This window comes from Amblyomma americanum, chromosome 7, assembly GCF_052857255.1.
Source record: "Amblyomma americanum isolate KBUSLIRL-KWMA chromosome 7, ASM5285725v1, whole genome shotgun sequence".
NCBI lineage: Eukaryota > Metazoa > Arthropoda > Arachnida > Ixodida > Ixodidae > Amblyomma > Amblyomma americanum.
This window is the reverse complement of record NC_135503.1, coordinates 3,673,912-3,695,222: the sequence shown is the minus strand read 5'-3', so window position 1 is coordinate 3,695,222 and position 21,311 is coordinate 3,673,912. Positions and strand designations below refer to the sequence as shown.

At 47.1% G+C, this 21,311-nt stretch overlaps 1 protein-coding gene across 5 annotated transcripts in view; it reads left to right on the top strand.

The window, feature by feature from the left end:
• The window catches only part of LOC144098284 (uncharacterized), a 29,747-nt gene extending 12,358 nt beyond the window's left edge, over positions 1-17,389 (top strand). For all 5 annotated transcript variants that reach the window (XM_077630796.1, XM_077630797.1, XM_077630795.1 and 2 more), the window contains exons 6-12: positions 333-456; positions 947-1,024; positions 2,126-2,330; positions 2,486-2,688; positions 7,638-7,819; positions 11,101-11,169; positions 12,676-17,389. In XM_077630796.1, the coding sequence (XP_077486922.1) occupies positions 333-456; positions 947-1,024; positions 2,126-2,330; positions 2,486-2,688; positions 7,638-7,819; positions 11,101-11,169; positions 12,676-12,879 (1,065 nt within the window). In that variant the 3' untranslated portion in view covers positions 12,880-17,389. The remainder of the gene's footprint in view (positions 1-332; positions 457-946; positions 1,025-2,125; positions 2,331-2,485; positions 2,689-7,637; positions 7,820-11,100; positions 11,170-12,675) is intronic.
• The last annotated feature ends 3,922 nt before the right edge of the window (positions 17,390-21,311 follow it).

Here is a 21,311-nt window from a genome sequence, read left to right as displayed (position 1 = left end):
ATAGATTGCAGTTGACCCTGATGTTTAAAAGTCTGCACCATGCTGGCTGAGTATGAAATTTAAGTGGCATGCCATAGCGTGTTGTGGTAATGATTTATGCTTTCTACGCTTATGCATTTTCATGTGTGTGTCTTTTGGAGGGACCTGTGTTCTTCGTGACAGCTGACTCTTCTACTAAATGAAAATACATTCATCACTAGTGAATGTGATGTCAGCAAGCAGTATTCCTTGTTTTTCTTTTCTTGCAATTGGTGAAAATGTCTTTCCTCTTTTGCTTTGCCCTTGTTGCTTGTGCTTCTCCCAGTAATGATAGCCTGGTGGTTGGGTTCCAGAACGTTGAGACAACTGAAGTGATAGTGATTCAGACCAGGAAGCGACCTAAGAAAACCAGGGAAGGGAAAGACAAGCAGTGCAAAATCTGCCTGAAAGAGCTGCCAAACAATTCTTCATTGACAAGCAAGTGTTTTTTGTTTGCTTGCGTCAGGTAACACTTCTACAAAAAACATGATATGCAGTGAAATTTTGCACATGTTATGGGCATACTATGAGTGGCATAAGGCTGCAGGAAGCACTGGCACTAAGTTGCATGGGTTACAGTCTACCTTGCACAAATAAGGCCGTTATCTTTGTATATGAAAAACCATGGTGGATGTTGTTTTCATGTAATTTGTGCCTCTGAGAATGAGAGTACAGAAAGTACATGGTTATGCCTGTCTGCTGTACTCACGGGCACAAATGAGAATTTAAGCCATGAGCAGAAGCAGTGCTACAGGCGGTTGTGCTCCTGTGAAGCAACCCTGAAGTTAAGACTGAAGTTCCTCACTTGCATGCAGCCTGCATATTGTAAACCTGGCACCTGTGAATGAGGCTGGCAGTCAGTTTCATTCCTTGTGTTGAAAGGTGGTAGTTGTGACAGTAGTTTCCTCTTTTCCTCTTTTCTTTGCAGCCCACATGTGGACTCATGAAAAGCCATTTGCGTGTACAGAGTGCAGTGCTTGTTTTTCTACGAAAAACAACCTAATTGGTAAGTGCTTCCCATTCAGTCTGATCTCATTTAGCTTTGTGGTTCAGGTTATTCACGGTCAAAAATTGGCACACAAGTATTCACAGATGTGGAACTAAAACTCTGGTTTGTGCTACTGCTAACTCATCGAATGACTCTGCATGAGTCAGGGGTGGAGACATCTGCAAAGACCTGCATACTTCCTGTGCTCTTGCCCCATTTCTTATGGTGTTTGTACTGTGAGGTGTCCAATTAACATATGTTGGCATGTGTAGATAAAGTGAGGTATGTCTAGCATTTGGTTTGCTCTAATCGCTTCCCTAACAGTGGACAGCACCAAGACTGTATTTCATGCTGCACGGGAGAACTTCTTTCGGGTTAATGGCATTGATGTTGCCATTGTATGTCTTGCACAAGAGTGTCAACCAGATGGGGCTGGCATATGAGTCGCTTTTTCACTCTGTAGGAGGGTACTGTGGTCTCAGTGGCAGCTTTACCTGAAGCATGTTTACAAACTGGAAGTGTTTGGAGTGGCAGCTGGGCTGGACAAGGAGCACAGTTGCCTGACCAAAGCGATTCATGAATGTGGCTGTTATGAGTGTGGAAGTACAACATGCACTAGCGAGATTTTTTTCTCGAACTGAAACTTTATTGTCATCTAAGCAATTCAAAGCCAGTTCATGTGTGTGCTCAAGAGAACAAGACTTCACATGCTGACTCCTTTTGAATAAGCTTCATTCAGACTTAGCCTTCCTTTTCGCACCACAAAGATTGTTGAAGCAGTGTACCAGTGTAGTATTGGTTACTGGGACAACTGCAGTCACTGGCTAGTGTTAGGTACAATTTGCCGCTTTGCCATTACAGTGCATGCATCAGCAAATGTGGTCTACCATTGAGCACGATGCACAAATCGTGAAAAATGTCCTAGGTTGTGCAGTGCTTCAGTGGCATGAGCTGTGGCTCTTCAGTGACAGGTTGCTTGGAAGAGATTGCACGTAATGGATCGCACACATTTACACACTGGCGTTCTGGTGAGATTGGAGTGGATGATCATTGCTCGAAGGCTGGAGGAGTGCATGTGAGGTTGCTCAGAGTTGACATGAAATGCGTTTGGTGACGCAGTCCACCAGCGGTCTCACTCTGGGGAAAAGCCATATGCCTGTGGCGAGTGTAGTGCCAGCTTCTCAACGAGGGGCAACCTCAAGCGGCACGTGAAGACCCACACGGGTGTCAAGCCCTGGAAATGCAGCCACTGCGAGCAGTGTTTCACCGAGAAGAAAACGCTGGTGGCCCACATGCGAAGGCACACGGGAGAGAAGCCCTACCAGTGAGTGTTGAAAGAGGTTACTCTAATTTACTCTCACTGACTGTTGAATATTTTGAGGTGAGGTAATCTGCCTCAGTGCATAGTGGCACTGGGCCACTGACAGAAGAGACCCAGAGTGGCTTTGTGGCCGGTACATTGTCTGCCCGCTGAACCAGGTGCCAGGTATGCCAGCGGCGCTTTGCTCAGTCTGGAGTGCTGCAGACACACATGGCGGTGCACCTGGGCCACAAGGCGCACCTGTGTGAGCACTGTGGCAAGGCCTTTCGCCAGCGCTCCCAGCTGCGCCTACACATGCAGCGACACCAGGGGCTGCGACGGTACTCCTGCACCATCTGCCCATCCAGGTTCCTCACCAAGGGTAGGCACCTTCTTTGAAAAAGCCTCTTTAAAGGTGCACCTAAGAGGATTCTGAGCTCGTCTTTTTACTCTGGGAACTCGATCTACACACTCCAAGCATTCTTAGAAACTTCGAATTATTGTCCTGTGCGGCCGGTTTCTCTATTAAATCGAATTAAATGTCCCAGCTCCTGCCTTTCTTTTTTTGAACTCACCTCCGAATGTAGGAGGACTCAACTAACGCGTGGAGCTCTCTCGATCGTAAAGCTGTTGCAATGTCTCACGTGCTGTTTTCCTCTAATGTCGTGCGATCGTGCCCGCATGTTTTGCGCGTTAATGTGCCTTTGAGACGTAATACACACTATGTATAAAAAATGTGTGAATGCTTTAGTTTTTTCAGGATCCGTGCATTCGATATCCGCGGTGACTGAAGTTTGTTTAATTAGTAAATAATGTATCTATACTATTGTGAAGGAAGGATGCAGTCCTAAGTTAGAAAGTACGTATACGGCAGTGTGCCGAAAAAGGTTTAGGCCGCCTGATTTTATTATCATTGTGGCAAGCTGCAACAGCTTCTGCCGCAACAAAGTCATTTGTACAGCTTTAGTAGCAAGTCATTTATGTGTTGGAAGCAACCAAACATGCAAATTTCACACCTGCAAGCACAGTTCAATCAGCGTATCGAGTCTATACATGCACCTAGTGCTGTAGGCTCTTTTTCTAATCGAATGCACTCGTCATGGTAGGAGGGAAGGATCCACGCTACTGTCAATGTTGTTGTGTAAAGAGGAATTCAGGATCTCTCAAGCAGTTTATGCAAAATTTTCCCTGGCTTTCTTAGCTACGCCGTGTTGCAAAATAAAAATGCAATTCAATTTAATATCGCAAGTAGGAAGTATGAAAAAAAATCTCCATCCTTGCTTGCAATAATTTTGAATTATATATGTCTCTTTTCTTCTTGTTAATATCGAGTGCTAACAGTGCAATATTCACTACAACTGCGTCTAATGTAAGACACAGTTTCAACTAGGGGTATGCCGGCCTCATTAAATCAACACTCGCAATGGCTTCAAGAATTCAAGCGCAACAAGGACAGCATATAGAAATGAGAACGACGGGAAGTGCATGTCTCGTCGTTCTCCTTTCTATAAGCTGTCCTTGTTGCGCTTGAATTCTGGAAGCTATGCACCAACTTGCCCTACAAAGTGTTTTATTTTACTAGCAACGGCGCCGGGCTCTGAAACAGTTATGTTGAGAACACCAGATGGGCATTGCGCATTGCAGTGGAAGGAATGGCATTATGCAGCTGTCCGAAGGTCTTGTGCGATTATATTGCAATGCACGCAGTTGCTACTGTCGGCGCGCATGACAGCTCGCACTGTCACAGAAGTTGGTCAACACATTTGTGCACTCAGCGCAAAATAACCAATCGCTACCCCACCGGATGAATTTGCGTCCACTTCAGAATAAAATATCGATGATAATGCGAGATGCTTAAACCGGCGCATTAAAATGACAGCGGCACAAAGTTTGACTTTCCAACCCACTTTCCGGTGCCGATCCTTGCCACCACCAGCGCCAAAGCGTGTGGGGTTGACATGGGGAGATAAGTACTTTCTCCCCACTCAATCGCTGCTGACACGGTTCAAAGCCGCCCGGACCCCACCCCGTGATCGCGTACGCTACCGAGCGCTCGCCGACCGCGGCGGGCCTTGCTCTGGGGGAACAAAGGAACGACACATTGGCTGACACAAACAGGCATTTATTGCTACAGAAACAATAACGCCAGCTAGCAACAAGGTACGCTAATGAATCAAGGACGTCCGACTCACCAGCAAGGTTCCGAGCGAATGTTCGCCCGCGCTAGGGCAAGGGATATAAACTCCGCAGGCCGGACGGGACGAGTACGGGAGCCTGTCTCCCCGTCGCTTCTTCGCCCCGCCGGCGAAGAGCGGAGCCGCGAGCGACGCGTCCGATCGCGGCGATTATCCCAGCCCAAGAGACCCCATCTCCCGCGGGCGGGCTTCAGCAGTCTCCCCCGCAGCGACGCTGGCGCCCTCTCTTGCCAGTTAATGTAACTGGCAAGGGAACGCGTTCATCCTCGGGGTGAGATTGCTGCGGCACGGTGCCTCGCGGGAAAGCAAACTCAGGGGGCTGCAGGGCAGGTCCCCACATCCCCCCAACCTTAAATAGACCCACGCGCCTGAAAGTACATGCTATGGAGGAGTCTCCTTGTCTTCATGTCCTTGAGACACGTCTTGCAGCTGAGGTCACGCCGACAGCGTCCACGCAGACTTCCGCGGTATTCCGAAGGCGGCGTGAAGGTCTCAGCTGGGATGACTCGTATGGCCCGCGGACTACCGTGTCCGCAGGCCCGCGAATCGAAGGCCGGTGGGAAAACTGCAGGCCAGGATCCTGCAGTAGTCGCCAGGGCAGCAGCAGCCGCAGGTGACTGCTGACTGGTCTCGCCACAGCTGCCCCGGATGGATGCGGCGAACAGGATACAGGCCGCTCCGTCGCAGCAGGTGGCAGCGAGACGATATGCACCGGTCAGCAAGCCTGGGTGGCTCCACCGGATCTGCAAAATTGTCGAAACGCTCTCGGCGTGCCTTTAACGTAGGTCACGGGAGGGGAAACGGCATCCGCAAGGGCCTCGTGGCACAATGCCTAACTCGCTAGCAAAACGTGTCGGCGGCTGTGCAAACGCAAAGTTCGAGTGAACAAAGCCCTTTCTTGAGTTGAACGAGACTGCTCAGTTCGTGCGAGGTTACAAAAAAACGGACGGGCAGCAAAGTGCGCCCCCTCTCAACGTCACGGTCCGGTGGTCATGTCTCCTTTAATGTGGTGCAGGCAGCTCCGAAAAGCCTCAGGCCTAACGACCACTCCGACAACGACCGTGACCACACCAAAGACCCGAAACGGGTTTTGTGCGCGCAGCCGCGAGGAGACATCAGCTTTGTGGGGTGGTCCTACCCCGCTCACTGCACAAAGCAGCTTCTGAGCGGTCGGCGCCCACCGTATCGGACGGTGTCGGAGCGCCCGGTGCCGAGCTGCAATACCAGCGAGCTCGTAGCGGCACCCGTGGCCCCAGGCCACCCGGCTCCCGGAGCCGCGACTCCCAGAGTCGAAAAAGAGATAGTAGAGAAAATATATACAGAAACTCGGACCACCCACGCGGCTTCCGTACTCACTCGCTTCGGGCTCGGCGACTCCGCGGGCGCTAGGCCTCGAACTCCCTCGATGCGGACCAAGTCATTCTCACGAAGAAACTCCAGGGAAAAAAAATGTGCTGAGCATGTCGAAAAGTTCAAACATGCTGCAGCGCAATACACCTCGCACTCAAGAAAGCATGCCGCAGGTCCTAGCGATCAAAATTCACTCTAGGCCTAGCACTTGTCAAGTCCGGACAAAGAGCGTTCCTCGAACCGAACCGACAGTCGTCCAATGTTCCAAGAGCAGGCCCCACGTTGGGCTGCCAGATGTGGGGTTGACATGGGGAGATAAGTACTTTCTCCCCACTCAATCGCGGCTGACACGGTTCAAAGCCGCCCGGACCCCACCCCGTGATCGCGTACGCTACCGAGCGCTCGCCGACCACGGCGGGCCTTGCTCTGGGGGAACAAAGGAACGACACATTGGCTGACACAAACAGGCATTTATTGCTACAGAAACAATAACGCCAGCTAGCAACAAGGTACGCTAATGAATCAAGGACGTCCGACTCACCAGCAAGGTTCCGAGCGAATGTTCGCCCGCGCTAGGGCAAGGGATATAAACTCCGCAGGCCGGACGGGACGAGTACGGGAGCCTGTCTCCCCGTCGCTTCTTCGCCCCGTCGGCGAAGAGCGGAGCCGCGAGCGACGCGTCCGATCGCGGCGATTATCCCAGCCCAAGAGATCCCATCTCCCGCGGGCGGGCTTCAGCAGTCTCCCCCGCAGCGACGCTGGCGCCCTCTCTTGCCAGTTAATGTAACTGGCAAGGGAACGCGTTCATCCTCGGGGTGAGATTGCTGCGGCACGGTGCCTCGCGGGAAAGCAAACTCAGGGGGCTGCAGGGCAGGTCCCCACAAGCGAAGCTAAAGAACGTGGTAGGAGCATGTTGGTGCTTACTCAAAGGAGTTACATTTGGTAAAAGATGAGCAGTGCAAGCTGCGGGGCAGCGGGTGAAGTTTGGCTTTTGAAATTCCAGTCATGATATTCATGACAGCTACACCGGTATCAAGAAAGCACGCATAGCAAATAATGCACCAGCTCAACAAGCTTGACCGAGCCAAGATGGAAACTGGAAGCTGTGGGCCCGGTTTTGCCAGACTGCCAAGCAGCTTCGCATATCGTCTATTGAAGTAATAATTTTGTCTTGGATTTGTGCTTTATTTGGTAATTTAACCCTTTCAGGCGTCATTTTTTGTTTTGATCCAAAACAATTTTTTTTCCCGTCTAAACAGCATAGACCTCTAGAAATGGAATGTGTTATTTCTCCAGTGTGAAACAAGGATGTGCAAAATTTCATACATAGCGTTACACTGGCTAAAAATAGTAACATCTAAATGCCTGGATTTGTCAAGTAAGCATTCAAGGGATCGTTGAATCACTCTGTGATCATTATGATCAATGTTGAGCAAGAATAGTCTATGCTTTCACTCGCAGTAAAACCTTTCTGCATAAAAATGGCAGATAACGTGCTAATCAGCTCACTGTTTTGTGAAACTACGCATTCATGATATGACACTAAAAACATCTTATTTGTGACAAGAAGGATGTTAAATTCGTCCGAAACAATAAAACTAGTGCTGGTGCAGCCCGCTCTTAAAAAAGGTGGTAGTTTGCTGTGTACCCAGTTGTGTACAAAGTGACTTAAGAGGTTAAGCAATAATCAGTGGCACCAAGAGTAATGTTTTAAGCTGGGAACTCAACTGTTGCATGCTTAGCGTGCATCGTCATTTCAAACATGGCATTCCTCTTGTACTTTCAGCCGACATGCTGCGTCACGAGCGAACACACACTGGCGAGCGCCCCTATGGCTGCACCCTGTGTGGCAAGAAGTTCACACGGCAACAGTCTCTCAACGAGCACACCAACCGGCACTACGGCATCAAGCCTTTTGAGTGCAAATACTGTGACAAGACGTTTGCCGAGATGTCGGCATGCTATAAGGTTGGTCCTCGCCTGATTGTTTATTACTCATGACATACACGCACACTGATGTGGTAACAACTGTATGTGTGCGTGTGTGAACATGGTGGCTCACAGTTTGGCGTCAGATGAGGCTCACACACACCAGGAGCAAGGCCACGCACTAAAGGCTAAAGAAACATTTTCTCAGTCAAGCAGTAGATGCCTCTTACCATGCTACTGTACCTAATCAGCACATCATTCACAAACAGCACATGTGTGTGACAAGAGTGGAGAGGACAACATCCTTTTCTTCTTTGTTTGCAGCTGCACTGTTTCGCGCTATGAGATGACAAACCAGCTAGCCTTACCATGTACTCTTGAAGGAGGAAACTGAAAGGCAGAGTGTGTTCAGGAAATCCTGGATTTTGTCCTCGGCAGTTGTGTGCTGCCTTTTTAGTCTTGTTCTGCTTTTTCCATGATAGAAGTGGAAAAAGGAGATGTCTGCTTTCAGTCAGAGTATTATAATTACCGTATAAACTTGTGTGAGGGCCGCACCCGCGAGCAACGGAGCGCTTGATCGCGGAGGCGATGCATGCGCACAGGAACATTCAGGTGCCGCCTACGGATGGCGCCCAAGGCTGCGGTTCATCGTCATCGCCATCAACTTTTTCCTCCGCCACGAGCTCCCGCTATTCATATTGGCATAAGTATCACCTTCATCGCTGTCCAGTATAACCAGCTCCATCAGTATGGAAGGGAATCGTGGTACCAGGCCTCACATTTGGAAATTCAGTCCTGTGCATGAAATCAGAAATACAGTCAAGTCTAGAAGTCAGACAAAGAAGTGTAGGAAGGGAGGCTCTGGGAGCACATGGGAACATTCCGAATGAGAGAGTCCATGGAGGTATGGGCCGGGTGTCGTTCAAGGTTCAAGAGGCAATCAGCAAACTGAAATATGATCAGAGACTAACCCAAATGAAGGAAACAAGGCGGGCAAAAAAGGTGTACAAGTATCTATACATGAAGGACGAAGAGAACCCGAAAGCTAAGAATGAAGTACTTAAAGGTGAGAGATAGGGTTCAGCAAAATACTAGTGTGAAAGCGAAGGTAAAGGAGACAGAAAGTTGTGGAAAGAAACAAGGCGGGAAAAATCTGCACTAGGTATTTAAAGGACACAAAAACAGGACATTAAAAGAGAGCGGTTATTTGATAACTCGAGTGTCAGTTCATTGCTTTTTGAAACTAGGACATGGGCTCTGGGAACGAAAATGTATAGGTCCAAATTTGAAGAAGTGGATATTTTGTGCTCTGTCTGTAAAACGGAAACGAAAACCATAGAGCACATGGTTTTCAAGTGCGCAAAGCTCTGCCCAGCCCTCCCCGATGGAACAGCAACAGACACAGAGAGCGCGCTGGGATTTTCTGGGAAGGATGGGCGAGTGGATGAAAAAAGCGTGACATTGACGAAGGGAAGGTTGGAAGATTGGTGGAGGAAATCAAGAGAGGGGTGAGTTTGGAGAGGAAAAAGATAGTCAAACTAGGCGTTTTAAGAGTGAAATAGAAGGAAAATGAAAAAAGAAAATCAGTTAACAAGGGGGGAAGTATAGGCTAGGTGGCGCAAGCTGCCTCCCGATACAAAGGGTAAAGCCATTACCATTCATATATCCATCCTTTTGTGGCTGTCAAAGGCACGGGAGCTGTGGTAGTGGGTTAGCCTGTTAGTTCACCGTAGTTGTGGCGTTTGCATGCCGCCGCCGAGCGTTGCAGTTTTAGCACGATGGGCAAGCACCTTAATAGCTACACGGCTGGGAGTTTGCTGTCGAACACTGCAAGCGTGCGTGGCCGAGAAGTGCGCCCGACGATGATGCAGCCAAAAGGATGCATTGAAGAACACAAGCTGAAAAAAGCGCGCTCTCCGAGGCAAGCCGTGGAAGTTTCCTGCACGAAGAAGAGCTGCTTTGCTAAGTGATGGAACCGCGGAACAACGGCTATGCGTTGACAGCGGACATGCTGCGCGACTTCTTGTGGAATGAGCATGTACCAAAGCACAGCACCAGCTTGGAGTCGGAATATCCATGGGAGACAATTGAACGTAGAATAAATGCTGCTCATTCCCTGATTGCTGCGTTTTTTCCTTTAAAAAAATTTTCTTCACACATCGCGTGTATAAGCTGCACCCCAAAAATTGGCCCTCAAATCTGGAAAAAGAAGTATGGCCCTTACACGCGTTTATGCAGTATGTATGTATGCTTTCCTTGGTAACAGTGGCATTTGATCTCTTCAGTTTATTCCTTTAATCAACTCTTAACTTTGAGTCTTGTTGGCTCGCAGTGAGGGCACTGAATCAGTAGTGTAGCACAAGCCATGAAAATGTGGGCTGCAGCTGATGCAGCCCATGTTTATATGAATGACATCAGTGCTGGCATAATCTGTTTTTATCTTCACTGTAAGAAGAAAAGTTTTTTTTTTAACTTTTATAATGTGTCGAGGCCAACCAGCCCTTCTTTCAGCGTGTCGCAGAGTGTAAGCAATTGTGTTAACCTGAAAAACCTCTGGGAGCGAAAATTTTGAAATTGAATGCCTATAATATTGTGCATTTTGTGGCGAACATTTTCACTCCTTCATATTTAGTGAAAATGAGCTTAAAAACCTACTTAAAAAGTGCAAGCGTGAGGATCATTCAAATTTTTTTTCTAATGATTAGTCTGTGATGGCTTGAGAAGATTGCTTCGTAGCATGAAAGGTGGTACCATCTGTTGGTAAGTATTGTGGTGGCACGTTGTTTTTGTGTTTGGTTGTTTTCTCTGATTCACCAAAGACCCTGGAAGGAGGCACTTCATAAAAATGATGTAATGTTATCCGTGTTTCATCGGAGTGCAAACAGAAAATTAAATTGGGGATTTCATTTATTAGGATTTTCTCAGAACAATAATCTTTTGGGGCAAAAAAAAAAGTGTCGGCATTGTCTGCAAAGGTAATTTGTTGGCCTAATGTAGCTTCTTGTTTATGTTGATATATTTCTTCACTGCCCATTTAATCATTTATTCTGTGGAACAAACAAGCTTGGTCACTAGTTTCTTCAAAATGGAGCATTCTTGATTAATGTCTTGATCTGGGCTAGTCTATTACACACCATGAAACATTGAACAGCATGAAAAATAAGAGCGATGAAGAAGCAACAGCAGCAAGCATTTGTCCTGTCGTTTCTGTTGTTGACTTTTCTTCACCCTAATCTTTCTAGCTGTTTAATGTTTTATTCTTGATTGTTCTGGCTTATGTATAGTAAAAGTGATAACAGCTTTTCTTTTTTATCATGCAGCATATCAAGCTTCACTCCAAGAATGAGAGTGGAGAGAATGTTGGAGGTGCTCAGAACTCAACCAAAACGGTATGGCATTGTTAAATGTGTTATTTGGCTCTGGAGCTGAACTGAATGGGCCTTGCACTGTTATGCTGATAAGTAGAAAATGAAACCTGGGCGCATGAATTAAGGTAATGGAGAAAGGAAAAAAAAAAGAGGGGCAAGCTCAGAGCGGCTTTGTGTTTTTGCTTTTTCTTGGGGATCCCAAACAAGATGCTCTGCCTCTTCCTTAGCTTTATGCTCCTGCTGTTTGACCTTGTGGCGTGCTGCTCTTATGTGTCATCATCTTTCGATGTTAGCACCAGTGCCGCTGCACTCTGTTGTTAGCCACTCTCAGCTGTATTCTATATTCTTTTCGAGCCTTGCGCTCATGCTGACTCATTTGTCTGCCGTCCCGGGCTTCACATGTATCGATTTTCCCTGTCTCCGTGTAGAGTTGGCCTGGCAGTCATCCTTGATAATTTTTGGTTGAGTTTTTTTGTAACAGCATCATTGGCATGCGTCAGAAACACCACCTGTGAAGTTTGACTATTCGTATGGAGAGTTGTATAGAGGTGGCTGTCCAGGAAGTATTGTTGTGCTGGAATGCAGAGTGATTCACCCACTGGGGTATATGAAATTCCAAAACCATTTCGACCTGGAAACAGCTGAGCAGTTTTGACTCAAGCTGTAGGTACACAATCCTTTCAGAGGTTGTTAAACAAAGGAGGGTGGGGTATTGCTGCTGGCAGGTGATGTTGAGATTCTCGTCACATTCTTAATATTATAACATTCTGAATTCGTGCTTGTAAGTGTTTCCATTTTGTGTTCTGCTTATTGTGTGTTTTGAGGCATTTTGATTTTTCTGGTCGCAGTCAGAACACACCTCTATATAGGAACATAAAAATCCAGTTGTTGCCCCATTTTTTTAGCATCAAAATTTTCTATAAAGCCTAAGAAAGCAGTTCATATGACTTTTTCCTCACTACAAAGCCTGCTGCAAAGTTCTCGGTGCCATACCCACCACTGTTAAAACCAAAGCTGTTCCAGCTGCCTGGCACAACTGAGCTTTTTCGAGGCTCTAGATTTCTGTTGGTTAAAGTCCTGTGTGGTGCTGTATAGTGTCATGGAGCATTGTTTGTTTGGTCACTGTCCTGTGCGTGTGCCTTCTTTTTAAGTAACGTTTCCTGTCAACCGCCTTCTTGCCCTGCTTCTGTCTTGGCTGTCTCCACGGACCATTCTGATGTCAGCAACCAACGGTTTAACCATTGATGTTTCTTCCTAAGTTTTGTCTGTTCTTTCTTCCTTTTTTCTGTTTCTCTGCACATAGTAGCTTGGTTTAGGCTAGTTGGTGACAGTTTTTTGAAAACATAGCACAAAAAGGACACGGACAACGATTGTCCCATCCACATCTGTGTTGTCCGTGCCTTTTTTTGTGCTATTTTTCAAAAAATCTCTGCACACACTCTCTCTCTGCTGTTAATAACACAGGGGCTGCTGTCAGCTGTATCCAGCACTGCGCTGCTGCTGAGCATGCCGTTTCCATGTTTGCAGAGCGAGGCCCCCCTTCCGCCCACTTCGCATGCAGCAGCAGCAGCGGCTGCATCCAGTGTGAGAGCGGGAAGTGAGAAGCGGGTTCTGCAGGGGGAGACCCTGCAGCACCAGTCCACTGTGCCTGGAAGAGCGGACATAGCTAGCATGGGCGGCAAAGCCGAACTGTCAGCTATGGACCTGCTGGCAGCCGCTTCTGGCTTCTAGGCTTGAAGTTTAAAGACAGACCTATGCTTTTATGTGCCTTGAGGGCAATCCTGGAGAGGGACAGTAGCCACCAAAGCTGAAAAATTCCACTGTGTGCATGTTTGCATTCACAAAGTTTGTGTACAGACCGGTTCCCATGTGATATCTGGCTGTGCAGCTAGTACAGGGACAGAAAAAGACAATTTAGTCAGAAGGGGAACTTGTGGGTACCCTCCATTTCAGCTTCTTTTGTCGGCTGTCTGGTTGGCTGTTTCTGCACGTAGTATGTCTGTTTTTACGCACATGTTAAGTTTGTGTGTGGTTGTTGTGGCTGCGTGGCAGCTGTTTCAGGCATTTTCTTTTTATCTTACATGTGTGAGAGGAAGAAAAAAATGGAAAAGAATAGAAAATGGCGATGGTATTTTTGCGAAAATTATCACTTTGTAATTGATAACTGCTAGTTTTCAAAAGGGATGTGACAACAGCTTTTTCCAGTTGTATTGTGTTCCTACTCAGCATACAGTTTCATCGTATGCTGTCCCATTTGAAAAACAAAAGAATAATTTGGTGGTCATTAAGTTATAGAAGGAGGACATTGCAGAAATCAGTAATACTAATTCTCATGTCAGATAATTACAATCTATGTTTGCCGACTTAAAGGCATATTTGATAGGTAATTTGTACAGAGAGTTCTTCTACAAGTTTTTTAGCATCAGAATGCCAGGAGTATAAAAAGTGACTTAATGTTTGCAACTTAAGGTCTTTCTTTTGCCTTTTAATACTTGCACTGTCTTGTTGAGTTGGCCGTTTTTATTGTTTGCTTCTTGGTAAGAGACTTTAAAGCAGCCTTCACATATAATCTGGTGTCTTCAAAAATGTCTAGGTTTTGGTTTTTAATACTTTCATGTATATTTGCACCATTTTAATTGCTATAGAAAATAGTACACTTGCACCATTAATAGACCTGCATCGGCACTTGTGTACAGGAAGGAAGCAGAAGAGTGTATAATTGAAATCCCCCATCTCTGTGCATTTTTGTTTTGTAACATGCAAACTGGAGAGCTTTAACAGTCCGCCTAGGTGAACCTTTGGATACCATGTTGGGGTTTTTCTGTCGCTGTGCTCATTGTGGCTTTTTAATGTTGTTGCCAGCTCATGTGAGTTGGCACCATGAAAAACACAAAGGAAGGTCTTTGTGGTGAGCCACATCAAGTGATACCGGTTGTTATTCAACCGGCAGCTGTTGTGACACTGGTTATTTTATTTTAGGCTGTGTTTAGGTTACTTTAGCCAAGATTTTTTGCGGTTGTCGTGTTTAGCAAAAGATTCATATGATGCTTGGAATGGCATGCTGCCACCTGATGTCATGGCTTTGTATCTGCATGGCATCTGCTCTCTGCTTCTTGCAGTCTCTCCTCCTGCTGTGGACCAAAGGCAAGGGCACTGTGCGGGCAACGCCTTTGCGATATTCATGCCACATAGGCAGAGCAAACAGCGCTGAGTGCCCAGCTTCTTCACCTTTAAGGTCATTCATTTAGTGTCACATTGAGAATTCAATTGCATTACTTAGGCATGAAGTTTTGCAAACACATTCGTTGTAAGTAAACTGCTGTTCTGCCAAACTCAAAACATTTAATTATTCAGATAAGTGCATTGTTATGTCGCTAACCTTCATAAAACATAATATTAGCCACCGCGGTGGCTGAGAGGTTATGGCGCTCGGCTACTGGCCCGAAAGGCACGGATTTGAACCCGGCCACGGCGGTCGAATTTCGATGGAGGCGAAATTCACGAGGCTCGTGTACTGTGCGATGTCAGTGCACGTAAAGAAGCCCAGGTGGTCGAAATTTCCGGAGCCCTTCACTACGGCGCCCCTCATAGCCTGAGTCTCTTTGGGACCTTAAGCCCCCATAAACCAAACCATAAAACATAATATAGTTATGCTGCTACCCATCATAGCATTACTGCAGCCTCACGCTTTTTCTATCATGACGCCTTTGAAAATCCTGAACAACACTTTTTTTTTTCATAATTTAGTGTCCCAAAATAATCTTTTTTAAACAGGCTTGAAGTGTGACCGACATCACGTTTGTGTAACTGGCATGGAATTCTGAATGCCTGGCATGAGATGTCTGCAAATTTTATTATCCAAAAATGTATAGTGGCTTTAGCAAACTTGAATGGTTTTGAGTCATTGACATAGCTGATGTGGCGTGGGTAAGCATGCTGTAATGCAAATTTTCTAGTCAACCGTAATTGTTGTTTTCCATTTATCACAACAAGTGGCACTGGTTGTTGAGGGACGTCACGTCTTGGTTGTACGTGATAATCTTGGTATTTATTCCTAGCATGTGGTGCTTTGTATATACTCATTGAACTGGGCTGTATAGCGACTCTTCCTAGTGTAAGAGGCAACCTTGGCTTGAACTGCATTTATGTTTAGATATGAGTTTGTATCGAGTTAAAGCTTCCTGACGTTTAGTATGATTTAATGTACAGCATCTAAGCACATTCCTGGCTGCACAGCTAAGGTGACTGATATGATGTTGGTTATAGTTGACATGTACAGCTGTGATATTAGCTTCTGCAAATAGTGATTGCATTGTATATTTTTTATGACCTTGTGTACTTCTCAACCTAACAGCATTTCCAGCTACTGAAAATATATGGGTTTTTGGTCTTACCCTACTTGCAGGTGCTTCTATACATACCAACGATAACAAATTAAAAAAAGTGTATGCTATCATGTTCAAGGGCCTACTATAGACCTTTGCACTAAGGGTTCCCTAGGTGCTGCTGTATTGCTCACTGCGCTGTAAAAAGCACGTCGTGCTAGCATCGTAGAGATGGCAGTGGAACTGGTCTGCAACAGCCCAAAGTGGAGGCTTATAGTCTGACACAAGAACAAAGCAAGTTTGCCACGGCTGTGCAAGCAGTGGCAATGACCTATTGTGAGGGAGTGACGATCAGCTGCCTTGCACCTGCCACGGAAGTTTGCGCACTAGCAAATGCAGTATAGTTGACTGCGATGTTAAGACAAAAAGTTTATGGCAGTGGGATGCTTCCTTCGAGGGGCATTTGCTGTCTCATTCTTGAATTGTGTCGGACCAGTATAGCACATAGGCTCAATTGAACTGAGCAGCCTTTATTCTTGTATGTACAACACACATCGTATTAGTGGCAGTGAATGTAATGTGATAATACCAGCCTGCTGCCTCAGCCATCTGCAAGGTATCTGCACGTTTTAATAAACGAGGGCTTGCGTTCCTAGCTCATTTTATACCACCTTCAAAGCCATGCACTTTCACCATATAGGTGAGGACGCTGTGCGGGCGACGCACTGGCTGCAAGCTACCAGATAAAGTACCAGCCGCGTCATCCGAACCGAGCCGCTGATTGCAGCGTCAGTGTCGATGAAGCGGTGAAGCTTCACCAGAAGAAAGAAAACATAAATGAACTGTCTCGTTGCGATAGCAACCATGCAGATATCGCATGGCTCGTTTACGTCACAAAAGCCATTCGTATGGCGCTGTCACCAGCAGCATCGTCGTGGCACTTTAAGCAAGCTGAGTGTGGCACTTATTCGTGTAGCAGGTTCAAAAAACCTGCCAGAACTCATCGCCTTCAACTAAACCAGCGCAAAGCCGCTGCTTCACAAAACTGCAGTTGGCAACGAAGCGGTACAGAAACAAAGCGGCAAAAGTGTTTTCTTCTTTCCATCGGCAACAGGTTTTAGGAAAATGGCGTTCACAAAGCGCACATTCCCCATAAAAAAGCTTTGCCTCTCACTACGGCCCGGGCCACCAAGCGAACAGCCATCTTGTGTTGTGGCGCTTCTGGAAACTAGGGGACTTTATCTGAGAGCGGTACAGGCCGCTGCGTACTCGCCCAATATCTTCCACCGTACTCTCACCATACATAAAACATCAAAGGAAAAATTAAATGGCACCATCTCTCATGTGTCATTGCTCAAGTCTAGCATTTCATGTATGGGTAACCAATTGCTTATTGTTCACTAAGCATGGTTCTGTTTGTTAAAACATAAAACATGTGGTTTCCTCCTGTGGGCAAGTGAAGAAATGTGAACAAGTGTTTATTCTGGTTGCTTGTAGCCCGTGTCCTTGTCTTTCTCGGCCTTTTCGTGAGTGTCTCTTTCTGCGCTGTTATTTCATTCCGAAAAAGTATTTCTGTATATTGGAATAGTACGTGGACCTCGACCTATATGCAGTATTTTATGTGGGCCACATGCTTGCACTTTCATGTGTCATTTATTGTCAACTGTGCAAATTAGTAATTTCCCATTATGTTCCGTGCATGTTACTTCGATAAAATTGCCAGTTCATGCCACGCCAAAAGGAGGCATGTTAACTACGCTAGTGGCTTCAGACTGCTCCTCTTGCCGATATGAGACTTTATATAGAAGATTCCTCACCTCTACTGTCACTCGTGTTGAGGGGTAATCTTTTTATTTACAACAATTTTTCTGCACCATGTATTGTGCCATGCACCGATAAAATAGTATGTCACCTTTGCAGTGCAAACAGTGTTGCAAGCAAAAACACTCGTGTCCAACAAGTTGGTCACTCAGGGTTGCTTGAGACATGGGTGTGTCTGCAGTCCTGGGAATTGGCCATCCGTTGTAAGAACGTCAACTGGGCCTTGAAGCTTGTGCACTTACAAGTCACCACAGCCACTACCCCCTGAGGAAAGGGAAAGAAAGTGTGGGACTACTTTTTTTGTCCTGTTGATCTGTGGCATAGAAGCAAGCCTTTTCACTGGTCGTGATTAATTACAGTGCACTGGAAAAGTATACTGTGTCGGGAGAATCTCAAAATTCTTCGCTTAATTGAGCATAACACCGGTTTTTTTTCAATCGAAGTATATGGCAGCGTACGTTTCTTTTCGGCACATGTATCCCCGCTTACCGGAGGAGTCAGCTGCTGTTTTCCGCCGCCGAGCTCGACGTCTCCTCAAGGTTCGCCGTCGCGTGCACGGCATTGGCATTTGTTTCGTCTGCAGCTCCGCGCAATATCCGACGCGTCCGTGGTATACCCGCGGTGATCGCCGCGTCAGGCCGGAAAAGGCACGACCTTCGCGAACTCCGCATCCTTTGCTAAACAAAACCGGATCTCCTGAGGCCCATGCGCTTGGGGCACGTATGTGCGTTGCCTGCCAGCGGCCCGCAGGTGCGCGACGGCCGAATACCAATTGCTTCGCTGTGCGTACCCCGGCCGTTCGTGTTTCGCGCTTACTGTATACCCTCGGCGAAAGCTATAGCCTGGTGCTCGACCTCACAGGGTTGGATGGCTTGGGACAGGGTCCTGCGCCTTCAAAAACCCACAGGTTAGGTTAGGTAAGGCGATGTAACCCGACGTCACGCAGCTGGCGATTCTATGTCTGCACTGCTTCAAGTATACGATGCCGTTGCACCGCCGCGCCCTTTCTGATATACGCGCTAGCTAGGCAGTCGCCGCCCTACCGCGGCCTGCGCACCGCCTTAAGGCTATGACTCATGGCGTAGCCAGAAATTTTGTTCGGGGGTGGGGGGGCTGTCTAGACGAGTGAATTATGTATTCGTTAAATAAAAGAATGTATTCGTATGTCTTAAAAAATCGTGGCAGACATAACTGATACCAATAGTTCCATGTTTTTGCGTATTTAGTTAGTAAAGAAAATATCGCACTAAGTCTAAAACTATCAGTCCGAAACCAGCAAAGCAGTGCATGGCGCTGATAGGAAAAACGTAAAGGACATGAAATGAGCAAGCAGAGGACAAACATTTTAATGAACCTTTGTCGTTCAAGAACCTTTAGATTTTTGTACTTGTCCAACGGCCAGGGAAGTCTCAATGACGCTGTCCTTCATTCCAGTGTACTGCACAGCAGTAACTGTCACCGGTCATGTATTGCGAGTAATTGCACCGTAATTTTATTCGCAACAGCGAGCACATGTATAAACGAGGAGTTCTGCAAAATATACATTAGAAGTGCAAAGATAAAACGGAGTATTAGAAATGCGAAGATACAAATTGATAAAGGACAAGAAAGTGCCACTGGAAACAAGTCACTGTATGTATGCACAAAACTTCGCAACAAGATATTTAAATACATGTGTTTCCCATAAATCTACATATCTAAGCAAAAGTCACTGTATACAATGCGTCAAACGGGGCAAATAAACATCTTGCGCAATAGCGGGTAGTAAACATTACACACGGAAAGACAGACGATCCAGGCAAGAACAAAACTATGACAGCAGAAATCGCGATATTTACTTGGGCCATGATGCGGTCGCGACAGCACAATATGGTTAGAATAATAGAGGAACAATGCAGAAATCAATACGAAAGGGTGTATTTTTTAACTGCTTGCACGGCGACAATTATTCTGCACCCATAATTACAGAAGGGTATACCTTTGATTCAAAGGAAAAGTGAAAGCAGGTAGATAAAGAGGAAAGAAAAGGACAAACGAAAACCACGGATGATGCCGCAAGTTTAAATAACCAATATACGAGTGTGTAGGTTGGGAAACACCGCTTGGACAGGGCTTTCAATGAGCAAGGTTATCAAAATCGGTTATTGATGTCCTCAAGAATTTTCGTATTCGCATGGTAATTTTGATCATGATGCTAACTATTACAATTAACGGGAGAAATTTCTGCGGTATGGACAGTCATACATTTTCGTAATTGCCCGTTCGCGCCGGAATGTCTTTTCTTGTCCGGAAAAGGCATTGTAGGTGGCAAGAATTTTCGTATTCGCATGGTAATTTTGATCATGATGCTAACTATTACAATTAACGGGAGAAATTTCTGCGGTATGGACAGTCATACATTTTCGTAATTGCCCGTTCGCGCCGGAATGTCTTTTCTTGTCCGGAAAAGGCATTGTAGGTGACAAAATCCAGAATGACCCGGCGCTGGTGGTGGTTTTGGTCAGCGGTGCGTGACAGTTCAAAAAACTTTCGGGGAGGGGGGGGGGGGGGGGGGGGGGGCTGATGGCTACGCCCCTGGCATGACGCTATAGCTAATGGGTTGACGCCCATATATTTAGAATTGGTCTTTCTTTACGTAACATTTACAGATGCCTGGCAGTTCTCATGCCACTCCTGGCGCAGCGGTTGAGCGGTGCGCCACTGCCCTGGGATGGCAGGCGCGGCCGCCGACGGAATGTGAGATACAGGTTGCCCTTCCCGACGAACCTCGCGCTACCAATCATTAATTTAACCGCCACCTGACAGGTTGCATGTGGACGCCGCCTTTTATGGGTACCGTCGAGTGTCGCACACCCACGTGCGCGCGGATTTTCGCTTAATGGGGCAAGTAAGGCTTGCGCCTAAAGTGGCCACAAGTGCACTTTACAACGGTTTGGTCGAATACCCCTTTCCCAAGTACTTCACCCCAGAAAAGCCGAGTACCAGGACGGGAGAAATCTTCACACTAGAAAACCGGGTGGTATACCCTGCGGCACTGGGAATCTAACCCAGCACCTCCCGAATGCGAGGCGGGTGCTCTACCGCAAGGCCATCACTTCTGTTTTTTTACAACCAACAAGGGAATTTCTTAGAACGAGCTGGGTCATTCAACGAGGGTTGAGCTCCCGTGATGACCGAGGAGTCGGGAGCGCCCTCGTACCTATTTCGTCGGTAGGCACCCGGCGACACCGAAGTGCCTCCCACGTCCTTGTCAACCGTGGTTGGACAGGGAGGCCCGACAAACCCCGTAGAAGGGAGCGCCATGGACCCCTCTACCAGATGGCGTCCCTTGAGTAGCCGAGCTAGAGTCACGGGATAATTATCCAGTGACTCTATAGGCCGAGCACCTGGCCTGAGGACATCTGTAGCTCTTTAGGCGAGTGGGTTTCCCGTCGGTGGCTCTTTGGCACTCCCAGAGACCATGCCTGATGCTCCGACTTGCGGGCCTCCTGCACTATTGGCTTGGGAGGGTTCCGAGAGTTGGAGCCCCACACGACGGGCCGGGCGTAAGGCAGGGTTAGCCCGTTACTGGTAGGCACCCGGCGACACCCATGACAGGCGCTCCATGATGATGCTGGGGAAAGGGCGCCCATTATCCTCTTTGGCAACGGTGCTCAGGGTCACTCTTGGCCATCGTCTACAAGACGTGACCCCTTTGAAGGCTGAGCGCCAAACCAGGGGACGTCTCTACCTATTAGGGAGAGAGAGAGAGAGACTCTTTAATGAAGAAACAGAATTTAGCCGGCGTTTCAATATCGCTGGCATGCTACTCTGCGTAGGGAGGGGAATTTGGGAGATGAAGACTGAAGGAGAGCAGCGTGGAAGAGGTGGAAAAAAAACGAAGATAAAATGCAGCCATGAAATGGGTACTAAGGATGCAGTGGCGAGTATTGATGTAACCTATGGAATGATGGAGTGCATAGTCCGACGAATGGGCTGACGAAGTTCACTGCAAGAAGAATGCATGAAGGTAACCTG